This window comes from Furipterus horrens, unplaced genomic scaffold (assembly GCF_987537825.1).
Source record: "Furipterus horrens unplaced genomic scaffold, mFurHor1.1.pri manual_scaffold_6, whole genome shotgun sequence".
In the NCBI taxonomy this organism is placed as follows: domain Eukaryota; kingdom Metazoa; phylum Chordata; class Mammalia; order Chiroptera; family Furipteridae; genus Furipterus; species Furipterus horrens.
In genome coordinates this window covers 83,983,644-83,998,717 of record NW_028327176.1, presented here as the reverse complement: position 1 = coordinate 83,998,717, position 15,074 = coordinate 83,983,644, and the positions used below count along the sequence as shown (strand labels likewise).

Here is a 15,074-nt window from a genome sequence, read left to right as displayed (position 1 = left end):
TCAGTCGGGGTGATGTACGTGCAAAAACCGTGTCCGCACCAGAGGTCTCAGGGGATGAGTATTCAGAGAACAGTCGCCAGACGTTGAAGAGCAGAATCACTAACCGGGACATTTATCCAAAGAAGCCCTTTGTGGCCTCTGTGGGCCCTGATGGGAGGCACGTACCACAGTGAGGGGAAGTTGAGCGGAGACCTAAAGTCTGGTTTGCCTGAATGACTCCGAAAGGAGAAAGGAGCAATCGTGGGGTGTGTGTGTGTTGCCAGAGTGAGAATCTGAAGGCTGAGTTTTGGGGGGTTGGTGGGCAGAGGAGAGGCCCACAGAAAGTGTGTCTGGGAGGTGGGGGGGGGCAGCTGGAGAGACAAGGATGTGGTGAAGGGATGTTACCCAGCAAAGAGGGGCTTGTTCATGTGGTGCCTTGGTGTAAGACCCAACAATTAGTGTTGGGAAAAACACGTCTTTATTTACAATATTCCAGCCTTGGGGGAGCTGTGAGCACTTCAGCTCAGAGCCCTGGTTGCCCAGGAGACCTAGCACTTCCCTTGCTCCCCAGGCTATAAGCCAAAACCAAGCCCAATAGTTCCCCATCCCCTATCTGTCAGCTGTCTCCTTTAGGATCTGGGGTACGATGTCGTCAGCCTCCGTATAACAGTCCTGGAAAGCATGTGCCATGTTACACTGGATCACAGTGAAGTCCAGGAAAGGCACGAGTCCTAAGGGTGTCCTCTTCACATGTCCCAAGTTCCAAGAGTCCAGATCGAGTCCAGGTCTGCAAGGCAGAGTCCTTGGTGGCTTTGGAGTCAGCTGGAGTGGGCACAATCAAAGCAGCAGCGTGCCTGCTTTCTTACTAGCCCAGGCCACGTGGCCGGATCCTGACTACAGGCAGCTCGGCTGCTTCTCACAGGGCTGCTGCAGCCGCTGCTCCATCGGGCTCCTCTGACATGTGCCTTCCACTGTGCGTCTTCTCAGGCAGGCGGGGGCCCCTCTTCATTTTTCCAAACATCATGGCCCCTCTTTCACATCAGACCTCATGGCCCACCATGGGCCCTTCTTCCTCCTTTCAAACAGCATGGTCCCTTTCCTTCTGGCTCCTTTCCTTCTGGCTCTCTTTTCCTTCTGGAAAGACTTGGCTATCTCCTTGTCATTGATATGCAAAGTATCTTAAACAGTATCATCAACCCTTTTACAGGCCTTCGCTGCCCGCCTGCCATAGATATGCAAAATACCTTAAAAGCTGTATTATTTCCTTCCCCCATCACCAAAACCAGGGGCTGTGGGGAATGCGGGGATGGCACTCTGTTACAGGGGCAGGGAGTGCAAGAAAGGAAGGGAGAAGATGAGAAAGCAGAGGGAGAGAGAGCAAGAGAGACCCAGAAAGGATGGGGGAGAGGGCCACACACACACACACGCACACACACACACAACCAGAGAGAGCTGAAAGAGAGACAATGAGCCAGAAGGAGAAAGAAGCCTAGAAAAAGCAAGAAAGACCTGCCTGGCTAGAGAGATCTTGAGGGGGCAGGATCCAGAGAAAGAGAAAGCCGGAGAGTGAGAGAGATCGAGACATATCTGCCCAGAGAGAGGAGAGAGACAGGTGCTGGGGTGAAGAGAGAGGAAGAGCAAGAGTATGGGAACGGGACTGAGACCCACCCAGACCGAGGGACAGACCTGACCAAATGCCTGAGAGACACAGGGAAATACAAGGACCAAGAGGGACAGAGACCAATGGAAAGGGATCTGGCAAGACCAGATCAGAGTGGAACAGGGCCAGATGTCAAGCAGAGAGGAACACGGAGCAGTCAGAGAGGAAAATACATTTACTAAAAAGACAGACAAAAGACCACAAGGGAAAGTGCAGGGTCATGCACACAACTAGGAAGAGAAGAAAGAGGCCGAGGATGGTGCAGAAGTAGGCGTACTCAGACCTCAGAGTGGGGCAGGACCCTCAGGGTTCTGATAGCTTCACCCCCCCCCCCCATACACACACCAGGGACAGAGTTCACACATTGTAGAAAAAAAGGGAGCTGCGATGCCTAAGCACCTGTTGAGCACCTGCTGCATACCGGGCACGATACCAGGAGCCCCAGCATGCCCTGCATCAGAGCTGTTTACTGTTGCGTTCTTTCACAAAGCTCTGTTCCCGAAGGATAGAAGTTGGGTCTCACAATGCACGTAGTAAGTGCTCAGGAACCCATTCATTGCCAAGTGAATGTTTAAATGTACAAGTGGGGGATTGAATGCTGTGCAATGGAGTCAGGAGACACAGACAGACTGGGCTCCAGGCGGACCCTGACTGCCCTGCTCTGGAGCAGGGCCAGAGTGTCGTGGGGGCAGACCACAGCATAAGTGGAGTGATGACGGGCCATCCCCTTCATGTGCTGTTTTCCACCTCTGTGCTCTTAGCGTGTGCTGGCTGTACTTGCAAACACTCTGCCTTCATGGCTTCACAGCAATCCTAGCAGGATTGAAGAGTCCACATAACACCAGAACTGAGCTCTTGCCCCCCTCGTCATCCTGCCTCCCCCAGAGTAACCCTACCTGACATTTGTTCACAGTGCTTTGGCTGCTGTAGCTTTTGCAAATGTAGCATGTCACTGTCCTCATGACAGCTTGCTAGAAAGAGTTGTAGAACCAGAGTTGTTATTCCTATTGCAGAGATTAGAAAACAGGGAGAGTGGAAGGATAGCTATAGAGCACATGCTCACAGGTAGCAGACTCTGGACTGGAACCCAGTCAGGGCTCTTCCCAGAACACAGTGCTGCTAAGAGGTGCTCATGGTGCCCTGGGGGAACACACCATGCCGAGTAAATTGCCTGGGTGTGAGTGGTGCCTGGCTGGAGCCAAAACAGGATGCCCGGCGCAGGCCATCAGGAGGACAAGATGGGCTCATGGAAATAGTATATATGAGTTTAAATACTGGCTCTAGACATTGACATTGAGCAAATTTCTGAACTACTCCATGCCTAAAATGGAGATAATAATAGTAGCTTTTTAGTATTTTATGAGAATTAAGTGAATATTTTTAACCCTCTTATAACAATCTCAGTGCATGGTAAGAATGTGATGTGCTGTTAAATGAATGAGTGAATGAATGAAACAAGGCAGGAACCATTATCATCATCATCAACATCATCATCCAGACCCCAGCCAGAAATGGGCCTTGGACCGCTCAGTTCTAGAGGAGTTCAGAACTCTGGACAGCTCCCGAGCTTCCACCAGTTCTTTCTCAGTGCAGTGGGTCTCATCCCTTTATTTCTGGTTATCATAAGCTTAAAGATTTCCCTTGCCATTCTTTACTATCTATTCTATGAGGGAGGACACACAGTTTTTTTTTTTTTTTTTTTTACCAGGAAGACCCTTCAAAGAGAGAGGAGGGCACATTCCTGAGGGGTTATTCTTGAGGAAATGCCCCCTTCCGGGAGGAGGGATGACACCAGATGTGAGGGACCCAGGGGCTTGTATTCAGTGTGGACAAGGACCGCAGCCCCATCGATTTCTCTCATAGTAATCACTAAGCTCCAACGGGAAAGAGCAAGGAAAGAGACAGGGTGGAGGGGAGGATTCGGGCTGGGGAATGAAGGCACTAATAAGTTCATAAGATTGCGATGTGGGCCAAGGGTTCTGCACAGCCCAAGCTTGCTCAGAACCAGAAGTCCCCCTGCTCTTCCAGTTCTCCAGAGCTGGCCCTTGCCCACTCAAATCCTGATCCACTCAAATCCTGATGCAGCCTCACTTCTCACGGGAAGAAATAGCCACCCTCTCTCTCACTTATGACCACCCTCTATGCACGGGGCCTTCACACTCATCACCTCCTTCCATCCTCACGACTCTGTGAGTGAGACATTTCCAGTCCCGTTCCATGGACAGAGAAACTGAAGCTCAGAGGCACGTAACTTCCTCAAAGAAAAACTGTTGGCAGTGGCAAAGTGTTTTGTTTTGTTTTTTCCTTTCCCCAAACACACTTCCCTTCAAGAAATTTTGTTCTTAGGGCTAGGAATGGAGCCTTCCGTGGGTTTTAGCCTCTCGCATGACTTTACTGCAGTGAAAAATTCCTGGACGTGTCACACCTGTCCTAACCACAGACTTCCTTCTCAAAGGGAGACATAAGTGCTCCCTCAGAGATGCCCTCCCTGCTCACGCCCATCTCTGCTCCTTCCCCCAGAGGAGGTGGCCGAAGGGAAGAATGCCATCCTCATCGGCATGAGCCAGTGGAATTCGAATGACCTGGTGGAGCAGATGGAGACCATGGGCAAACTGGAGGAACGCCAAGGTGAGATTCTGCTTCTCTCACGACCCGGCTGTGCGCACGCGTGCGTGGCAGGGTGGCGTGAAGGGCTGGCCATTTGGGGCCAGGACTTGGGTCTTCTATGAAGAGCCATCAGTCTGTCTGGGCACCTCCCCTCCCTGAGCCTGTGACCCCTGAATTCTGTGACCTGCAGGAACCCTCGTGGGGGATTTCTGTGGGGTTTTCTGTGGCGCAGAAAGTCCCAGGGCACTTCAACAGAATGTCCTTTGTCCCCAGGAATGTGACAGGTGGCAGGATCCAAGCTCCAGCCAGGCCGGTGGTGGCGGGACCTTTGTGAAAGTAGGGTGGCGCCTGGAGGAACCTTTGAGGGGTGACAGGGGCGGGGGCAGCAGTGGGTGTTGTCACCTTCAGGGCTGAGTTGTCGAAGAAGGAGTATGTGTCTGGGAATGAATCCCGGAGGCTTTTTATGGAGAGGAGTTTTGAGCAGGAGCTTAATCCGCAGACAAAGCGGGCGTGTCCTTTCCGGCTTCCCCCATCTGTGCGTTTGACCCCATGGCATCACTGACAGAACGTCCTTTACACATCTGCTGGGTGTAAAGTGCGCATGGGAGGGGCCCAGTGTGATTCAGTTGAGGCCTCTGACGCGTGATGTGTCTCACAGTATAAGTCAGGACATAGGGAAGTCGGGCCCCAGCTGAGGGTTGTTGGGCCCAGAGGGACAGGCAGGAATTTTAGAAGGAGGCGGGAGAGGGGAGCCCAAGGAAGGGCTCCTGACAATGAAGCAACGGAGCCAGGCTTTGAAAGGGAAGTGGGGGATGTAACTGAGGAAGTCATAAAATCTGAGATGACATGTGGGGAGACCAAGGCTCAGAGAGTAGCTGCATGTGATTAAGGTGCCACTGGAGTGAGGCGCAGAGCTGGGGCTGGAACCCGTCGGGACGCAGGGTGCTCAACTCTGTGTCTGTTACCCTGAGGCCAGTCTTTCCTGCCCCTCCTGCCCACCCCGCATACCACTCCTCTGGTTTCCCTTCTTCCTCGTCTCCTCTTTTCTTCCTCTGCCGGCCCTGCGATTCCTCAGTCGCGGTCTGGGCCAGGGCTGCTGCACTGGGCAAGGCCGGCCTATCAGGCGCTGTTCAGTGAGATGGTCCTGCCCCAGCTCAAGAGAGAGACACATCCTGATGCTGTCCCTCTCGGTGCTGGCTGTCTGGCCTGTAGCCTCTGCTCCTTTGCTCCCCACCACAACCCCCGATCCTGCCTCCTTGGTTTTGAGCCCTCCCCATGCCGAAGTACCCGTCCTGAGAAGTGGACAGGCCCAGGATGACTGTTCCATTTCATAGATGAGGAAAAAAGCCAAGGCTCAGAAAAGCTCTGCCTTGCCCAGGTGTCCTCCAAGCTTGTGGTGGCATCATGCTCAGATCTCTTAACTTCTTGATTCCCAGACCAGGGCTTCGCCTCCCAAATTGGACTGAGGCCAGGCACAGTCCTGGGCCCCTGCAAAGTCAGATCCGAGAAACCCAGAGTCTTAAAGAAAACCCTCCGCAACCCCCAGGCCACCGTCACATTCACAGGCAGGGCAGGCTCTGAGTCTGGTCATCAAGGCCAGTCCAGAGACCAGGGCCCAGTCTTCGCAGACACACATTTGCAGGCGGACCCTTGTCTGCTCTTTCCTTCACCCCAGGAACCCTGGAGGGGGCCCAGAAGGGGTCATGGGTTCCAGGTGCTTCCCCAGGACAATGCCTGGTAGCCACGAAAAGACAAACCCAGACTTGTACTCACCACCCGTCTGGTCATCCATTTCCCGCCACCACCCTCACTTGTCTGCCAATAAAAAATGTGTGACTCAGACACTGTGAGCTAAGGAGTAGGTGACCGAGGGGCGTGGTGACTGGGAGAGCAGGGGAGAAGGAGGCAGAGGCTGAAAAACTGCAACTTTGGAATCTAAGAGGCCTGGGTTTGGAGGCTGGCCCTGCCAGTCTGCGGCTTGGAGGCCAGGGAGAGTCACATCGCCTCTCTGAGCCTCAGTTTCTTCATCTGCAGAGTGGAGCTCATACAAAAGCTGTGAGGATCAAATGAGCTGATACCTGCAAAGTGCATTCAGTAGCAGGCCATTAGAATGCTGGAAGAGGGAGAGGAGAGCGGACGGGGGTGCACAAGTACAATTCCAGCAGACGCTTCCTAGCACTCGTGAGAGGCTGAGTCAGGGGCAGTGCTTTCCTGAGTCGAGAATTGATGCTGTTTCCTCCCAGGACAGAATGGGAAGCAGGAGGGAGAGAGAGAAGAGGGGGCGAGGAAGAGGGGAGCAGCCGTGTTTCCATCTTCTTCTGAGTCTCATTCCTCAGGGGAGTCATAATGTGAATTCCCACAACACGACAGAACACACACATTAATTTCATTCGCTTTAACAGTCATTTTTGGAGTCATGACAAAGACTCAGACCTGTGCTGGAAGTGGGGGGCGGGGGGGGCAGCGTAAACAGGAGCAGGCTGGTGTTGGTATGCCTTCAGGAGCTCACAGTGGAGAGGAAGACTATGCTCTCAGACGGGCTGAGGAAGGGGACTATTTGGCGGAGAGGGAGGCCTGCAAACACTTGGTGGGAAAGGCTAAAATCAAAGTGGGTGGTGTAGATGGAGCTCTACTGCCTCCTGCAAGTGTCTGTCCCTGAGACATGGGGCTCCACCCTCTTTTATGGCTCATGCTCTGGCGCATGGCAGCTGCCTTTGGTGATGACCTCTAAGCCTGTCTCTGGCTAAGACCGCCCTCCTGGGCCCTAGACTTAGATTTTCAGGACCCTCCTACTTAACTCTCCCTGGATGTCCCGACTCTTCATGCTTTATAATTTCCTCCTAAACCTTGATTATGTTTTAGTCCACCTCTTCTCTATCTCCTTAGCCGTTTGAAGCTGTATTACCTGGGCACCGTCAGATTGTTCTGTTTTCTCCAGGTCTGGAGGGTTACTACTTCTGGGTGTTGGTGTACGTATGCATGTGTGAGTGTGTGCTGTGTGTCTTGGATTTTGTTTCATTTTTTTATTGTGAACTCATCTTGGTCACTCCTTTTTTGCGGGAATCTTGGGTGTCCTAGGATGCGAAAATGTCCTTATGAGAGACGGTCTCACGTTTCTGCTGGGCCTGAGTGTCTCTCTAATCTCGGACATGATATGTGCTCAGTTTACCGTTTAGTGCTTCCATTCTAGGTGAGTGGTGTAAACGTAGACCCCACACCCATACGTGGCAGAAGCTTAGGGTTTTAATTACTCATGGGTAACTTTTCTTTTTTGCTGTCTGTGAGCGGTTTCTTTGCTGCTTCCCCCAAGGAGTGGTGTTTTCCTGAAGTACCTTTGGGGATGGAGCAGCCCTTCAGCAGTTCCTGCGGTACCAGGAGCTGCCCTTTAGCTCCTCACCACCTCCCACAGGCCGAGGCCCGTCTGTGGCGTTAACAGTGTGGTTTTCAGCTTCTGGTCCTGGAGCTTCTACCCATCGGAACCCTCCATGGGTCTCCTCCAGGTCCAGCTCCGGCTTTTGGCTCTGGATGGCAGGTCCCTTGTTGCTTCTGGCACTTGTGTGTGATCCATTCTTTATTTTGAGCTTGGTTATATATTTACATTTTTTGGTAACATATTGCCTAGTATATATGTAGTTTAATGAAGGGGAGCCTTCAGCATCAGTTCAGTTCACTTAACTTATATATTATTATTATTTTACAATTGCATGTTAACATTTTCAAGTGTACAGTTTAGGAACATTAAGTGCATTCATATCATTGTGCAGCTATAAATCATCCATTTCAAGAACTCTTTCATCATCCCAAACTGAAACCCTGTGCCCATTAAATAGGAACTTTCCCTTCCCTACTCTCCCCCACTCACGGTTCCTGCCATTCTGCAATCTGTCCCTATCAATGTCACTGCCCTAGGAACCTCATGAGTGGAGTTGTACAGTATTTATCTTTGGTGTCTGGTTTGTTTCAATCAGCATAATGTCCTCAGAGTTCATCTGTGTTGTGGCAGCTGTCAGAATTTCTTTCCGTTTTAAGGCTGAGTACTATTCCATTGTATGTACCTACCATAATTTGTTTATCTCGTCACCCATTGGTGGACATATTTCCACCTTTGGCTATTGTGAATAATGCTGCTATATATGTACACGTTACTGTACAAATAGTCACCTTATTTTTGGATAAATTCTTATTGTAAACAAACAAAGACACAAACAAAGTCTGCCTTATTTACTGCCCATTGCAGACATTACTGCCAGGTTTATCAATGCGGAAGGTATTTCTATAGACAGAAATCAGATTGTGTGTTATTGCTGCCACATAACTTTTATTTTTCATTTAATAGTAGATATTGGAGAGCTTTTCATATGGATATATATAGATCCAACTCATTCTGTTTACCTGTGCTATAGTATCCTCTACGATAGATGGACTATAATTTATTTAACCATTCTGTAGTGGTAGATATTGGGATTTTTCATTATTTAAAAAAAGCTACGTGGGTTGAAAGTATAAGCATTGACAGTTGTAATAGATACTGCCAAAAAGCTTTGCATCAAGGCTGTGCAAATTTATATTCACACCAGCAGTGGATTAGGTCAGCCATCTCTCCACGGTGCCGCCAGACGCGATCTTATAAAACTTAAACATTTGATTGATGGGTGAAGGTTTTTGTTTTTTTTTTTTGTCTTTATTTGATTGCTGGTGAGATCGATCATCTTTTCATAAATGTGTTGAGCAAACCTATTTTCTCTTTTCTGAATTTCTTAAACATGCTTTTTTGCTCATCTTCTGTTGGATTATGTCTTTTACTTATTGTTCTTTTTAGGAGTTCTTTACATATCTTGTGGATATAAATCACGTGTCTGCTATATATTTGAAATACTTGTCACTTAAATCATGCCACTTGGCTGAATTTTCTTACTATGGCTAATAGTTTGTGAGTTGACTCCCTTGAGTTTTCTGAACGTTGTATCATTCACAAATCTTGATGGTTATATCCTTGCCAATGTAGTGCTTGCTTATTTTTCTTATTAAGTGGCATTGCACAGGCTCTCCAGATAGACGCTGAGTAGCAAGATGACAGCAGGCTTTCTTGTTGGATCTTGATTGTAATGCTGTAACCACCTCCTCCTCCTCCTCCTCCTCCTCCTCATTCTTCAGTTAAGCATGTGGACGTATATGAGTTACATTCCATGCCACTTACCGTTTTCAGTGGGTAGTTCTCACGGATGCATCTTGTATTTCATAGCCTCCCCTTGGGTTTACTTCCTCTTTTTACTGGACTGTCTCCTTTCAGGTATTCTTTCAGATAGGAACTGGGATAGTAACTGAACAAAACTTGCATTTCTAAGAATGTCTACATTTTGCCTTCTCATTTGAATGCAAATTTGCCTGTGTTCGTAATCATGTTCCCAACTATCTTTAAAAATATTCCTCGTGGCCCTGGCTGGGTGGCTCAGTTGGTTAGAGTGTCATCCCGACATGGCAAGTTTGTGGGTTTGAGCCCTGGTCAGGGCACATATGAGAATCAATCAATGAATATATAAATAAGTGGAACAAATCGATTTTTCTCTCTCGCTCTCTTTTTTTCCTGCCTCTCTCGCTCGCAAATCAATAAATAAAAATAAGATATTTTTCATGGCCTTCCTGCATTTATTTTTGTTGGTGAGAAGCCTGAGGTAAATTTGTGGGTAAACGGATATTTTTCTCTTCTTGAAGCTTTACGTTTTAAAATAGTTATTGTTTTTGAAGTCACACACAATGTTTGTAGGTGCAGTTTTGTAGTTTGTCATGCCTGTATGTGCTGGACTCTTTATTTCTTCAAGTGTTTCTTTATGTTTTCTCCTTTCAGAACTTACGTTAGACGCTGGAACCATGTCTCGACTTGCTCTACCTATTCTTATTTCTTGGGCATTGCTGGGTTCTGGAGCTATTCCTCTGTTCTAACCTAACAAACTGTTCATCCATTTTCTCTTCTTCAGCTGTTTCCATTCTTCCGGTCAGCTCTTCTGTGGAGGGTTTCTGGTTTTTTAGAAACAATCTTTTGCATGTGAGTAACCAGCTGTGCTAGCACCGTTTACTGAAGGACTGTTTTTTCCTCCATTGAATTGTCCTGGCAGCCTTATCAAAAATCAGTTGATCATAAACATATGGGTTTATATCTGGACTCTCAGTTCTGTGCCACTGATATATATGCCTGTCCTTCTGCCAGTAACACATAGTCTTGATTAGTCCACACTTGTAGTAAGTTTGAAATCAGGAAGTGGGAGTCCATCAATTTTGTTCTTTTTTTGCAAGTTTGTTTTAGCTATTCTGCACTCCTTCTATTTCCATATGAATTTTAGAATCAGCTTGTCAACTTCTGCGTAAAAGCCACCAGGGATTTTAATAGGGATTGTGCTGAACCTAATATTAGTCTTCCAATCCATGAACATAGGATGTCTTTCCATTTCTTTAGGTCTTCTTTAATTTCTTTCAATGGTGTTTTAAAGTTTTCAATGTATAAGTCTTCTACTTATTTTGTTAGATTTGTTCTTAAGTATTTTATTCTTCTTGATGCTATTGTGACTTGAATTATTTTCTTAATTTTATTTCTGGATTGTTAATTGTAAGTATAGAAATACAAATGATTTTTAATATTGATTTTGTATCCTGAAACCTTGCTGAACTCACTTATTCATTTCTTTGGAGGGGTTCATTAGAATTTCCTATATATAAGATCCTGTCATCTCCAAATAAAGTAGTTTTACTTCTTCCTTTTCAATCTGGGTGCCTTTTATTTTCTTTACTTACCTGATTTCCCTGGCTAGATCATTTGGTATAATCTTGAGTAGAATGGGGAAAACCAACATCTTGTCTTATTTCTGACTTTAGGGGAAATGTTTTTAATCTTTTACCGTTAAATGCTCTGTTAGCTATGGGCTTTTGTAGGTGTCTTCTATGTGGTTGAGGAAGTTACCCCTTATTATGAGTTTGTTGACTGCTTTATTTTTTCAATCCTCACCTGAGGATATACTTATTGATTAGAGAGAGAGAGAGAGACAGAGAGAGAGAGAGAAACATTGCTTGGCTGCCTCCTGTATATGCCCCGATTGGGGATCGAACCTGAAACCTAGGTACGTGCCCTGACTGGAGATCAAACCCGTAACATTTTGACTTCCGGCCAAGATGGAGGCTTAGACGGACACGCTAGGTCTCCCTCTACAACTAGAGAGGAATACAACTACTTCAAAACAAAGGATAACTAGAAAATCCAGAAAATAAAACTACACGGAAGTCCAACATATGAAGTTATAAACCAGCGGTGCCATTTGGGCAGGTAAGAGTTAAAGAGGGCAAAGCTGTTTGCGGTCGCACCTGGAGCGGCGGGGCGGTGAGGAATCCCGGATCCGTCAAGCCCCTGGCGGTGCGCGACCCCAGCGAGGAGTCCCGGCTGCGCAAGCCCCTGGCGGTGCGCGACTCCGGCGCTGGGGAGAGCGGCCGCCGCATCGCCTTGAACAGTGAGGCCCAGGGGGGCGGGAGGATGGATCCCGGTCTCCTAGCTGAATAACTGTGTGAATCCATCTTGGACCCCTGCCCCCAAAGAAAGCACCACAGGGCTGCGAAATAGGTCGTGGACAGGCAGACGCCGGTCGCTGATTTGTGACGCCAAACGGCGTCCGCCGGTCGCTGGGTCATTACGAGTACACAGGCACTGCCCCCGACAGCCGGCCCAAGAAAACAAAACGCATCTGTCAAAATGTGGCAGACAACTATAGAAATACCGGTAACACAACTCACCAGACAGCAGATAGAGAACCTGACAGATGAACAGATAAGAAACCTGTCAGAGGCTCAGTTCTGGGCCATTGTTATCAGGTGGCTTACAGAATTCACAAAAGAGCAGGAAAAAGATAAGAAAGAAGCGAAAAAATTTCATAACGAAAGGAACAAAACCGCATACGAGATAGAAGGTGAGAAAAAATCCAGAGTTCATTTCAACAAACTGGAATATGGAGAAGGAACAAGCAGTCAACCAATGCAGAGAGAGGAAATGGGAAGCAACAATGAGAGGATCAGAAACCTCTGGGACAGCTATAAAAGGCCCAACATAAGAATCATTGGTTTGCCAGAGAATGAGGAAGATGAACTAGAACTTGAAAAATTGAGTGAAAATATAATAAAGGAGAACTTCCCAGACTTGGGGAAGGGAATAGACTTGCAGGTCCAGGAAGCAAGGAGAGTTCCCAAGAGACTGGACCCAGGGAGAACCACTCCAAGACACATTATAATCAAAATGTCAAAAATTAAAGATAAAGAGAGAATCTTAAAAGCAGCAAGAGAGAAGAAAAGAATTATGTACAAAGGGGTCCCAATTAGACTATCAGCTGACTTCTCAAGGGAGACCCTACAGGCAAGAAGGGACTGGCAAGAAATATTCAAAGTAATGAAAATCCAAAACCTACAACCACGAATACTCTATCCAGCGAAATTGTCATTCAGAATAGAAGGACAGAGAAAGTGTTTCCAGGACAAAATAAAACTGAAAGAGTTCATTAGATCCAAACCACTGTTATATGAGATGTTAAAGGGACTGGTTTAAAAAAACAGAAGCTAGGGAGATGAAACAAAGGCAAACTAAATAGGCAACGAGAGTGGAAAAGGAACTGTGGGTACGGGAAGCATATTGGGGGGAGGTCAACAGGGAGGGGGAATGGGGAAAGGGAGGGAGATGATATAGGAATTGGGGATCAAGGTAGGAGGGAATGGAATAGACGGAGAGAGGTTGGGAGGAACTGTATGCACAACTAATGGACATAATCTAAAAGGGGGGGAACAACTGGAGGGAGGGGGGCCACCGGGTGGAGGGGAGCAGAGGGAAGGGAAATTGGCACAAATGTAATATTTTAATCAATAAAACACATTAAATCTGAAAAAAAAAAACAAAAAAAACCCGTAACATTTTGGTGTACGTAAGGATGTTCCAACCAACTGAGCTATCTGACCAGGGCTATTGAGTGCTTTTATCATGAAAGGGTGTTGGATTTTGCCAAATGCTTTTTCCGCTGCTGTTGAGATGATCATGTGGTTTTTGCCCTTTGTTTTATTAAGATGACATATTGCACTGATTGATTTTGATATGTTGAACAACCTTTCATTCCTGGGATAAATTCCACCTGCTCTTTGCCATGTCACTAATCTTTTATGCTCAGGGTTTACATATCTCTTCCAGAATGATTTATACTAACGGACTAAGCTGTCAGTTACGGGACTATTTACAATCAGGGCTCTTCTTGTTTTTGAAACAGTGTCATCAAGGCCACATTGTCATTGAGAGAAAGGAAGCAGTCACTGCCTCGGCGTCCCTGATCATTTCCTCTAACCTCTGCTTTCCAGAGAGCTATTTTTCCCGCTATTCACCCCGGACTCTAGTTTATGCCCTTGTATCTAGATACGTGGTTCTCAAAGAGTGGTCTCTGTATGGATAGCATGCGCATCACTTAGAAACTTGTCAGAAATGTACATTTTGGAGCCCCACCACAGACTTACTGAATTGAGTCTCTGTGAGTAAGGCTCTGAATCGGTGTCTTACCTAGGCCTCTGGGTGACTCTTGTGCTTGCTCAAATTTGACAGTCATTAATTCTTACGACACTAAGTTGGTTAAGGGAATCCACAGATCCATGTCCTGGTACTCCCTTCAGTCGTTGAGTTTGATATCTTCCTTCCACATTGTTGGTTTCCTTTGATATTTAGCAATATTTGGATGTGTACTCCACTTTATATTTGCAGTTTCTTCTTAGTCTGTCTCTGAGTGATGTGACAGGCCTGTTCACTGCAACCTGCTGCCCTCTAATTATCGGGGAGGGTAGAAAATGCTTCTGGGTGAATTGGGCCATTAGCTTCTGGTTTATTCCCCTTGGGTAGCTTGAGCCTTCCAGGGTGTCCTGTCCCTCAAACATACATCCCTTCTCATTCCTGGGGACAAATGCCTCTGCCTGGCACAAGCGAGGGTTGGGGGAAGGACCATACCCCACCTGGCTCCTCTACCGTGGAAGCCCAGACAGTTGCAAAAACTTCCTTTGCTCCTGTGTTTCCCCCTATGAGTCAGCTTTTCCTCCCGAGCTGTCCACTCGTTTGGCCACAGCTGTTTCTCTGTAGAATTGAATCTATGGTTTCCTCTCTCCTGGGTTGGCTTTATGGGCACTTGACCTTGGCACTCACACAGTGTTCTGTGCTTCGCAGGGTCTCGCGCTTGTTCTTATGCTCTGCCATCTTAAATGTTTATAATAATTTTCAACAAGGGCTCCTTATTTTCATTTTTTTATGGACCCTGCAAATTAAGTAACCAGCCCTAACTCCCTCTGTCATATCTCTCTGCCTTCTGTCTTTTGGGGATGCCTTACAATTTCTGGTCTGCTAAAGACATCCCTCTTTATTTTATGATACTACTAAAGATTAATTCATGGAACATAGGTAATGCCATTTTCTAGGGATTTGGGGCAGGAGAAAAAGGCTGGATCATGTTGCCAGTTTACCATCTTTATCTGATCCTACTGGAATACTTCTAGAATATAAATCTAGTCATATTGTTCTGCTGTGGCACTGGCAACTAGGTCTTGATTGCCCACAGAATGAAGTATCAGTCCCCAGCCTGGCATGGAATGCCATCACAACGGTTCTGTCTTCTAATAATCATAAGTGCCTGGGGACAGTGGTTCACCATCACTGCAAGAATCAAACTCTCCTGGAATGGTTACCATGAGGGACACTATCTAGGGTCTGTCTGATCATTGCTAAATCCGGTGGTCCCAAGGCTATCTCTGATTCTGGTATTCATGACTTCCGGCCCATTCC

General features: G+C 47.2%; 1 protein-coding gene across 2 annotated transcripts in view; it reads left to right on the top strand.

Annotated features, from left to right (window-relative positions):
- LOC150006672 (F-box/WD repeat-containing protein 10-like) overlaps nucleotides 1-15,074 on the top strand; it is a 79,833-nt gene that overhangs the window by 18,269 nt on the left and 46,490 nt on the right. Inside the window, exon 3 of one of the 2 annotated variants that reach the window (XM_090281985.1) lies at nucleotides 4,160-4,267. In XM_090281985.1, the coding sequence (XP_090138111.1) occupies nucleotides 4,198-4,267 (70 nt within the window). In that variant the 5' untranslated portion in view covers nucleotides 4,160-4,197. Of the gene's footprint in view, nucleotides 1-4,159; nucleotides 4,268-15,074 lie in introns of those variants that run through there. The other variant, XM_090281984.1, reaches the window with a different exon arrangement.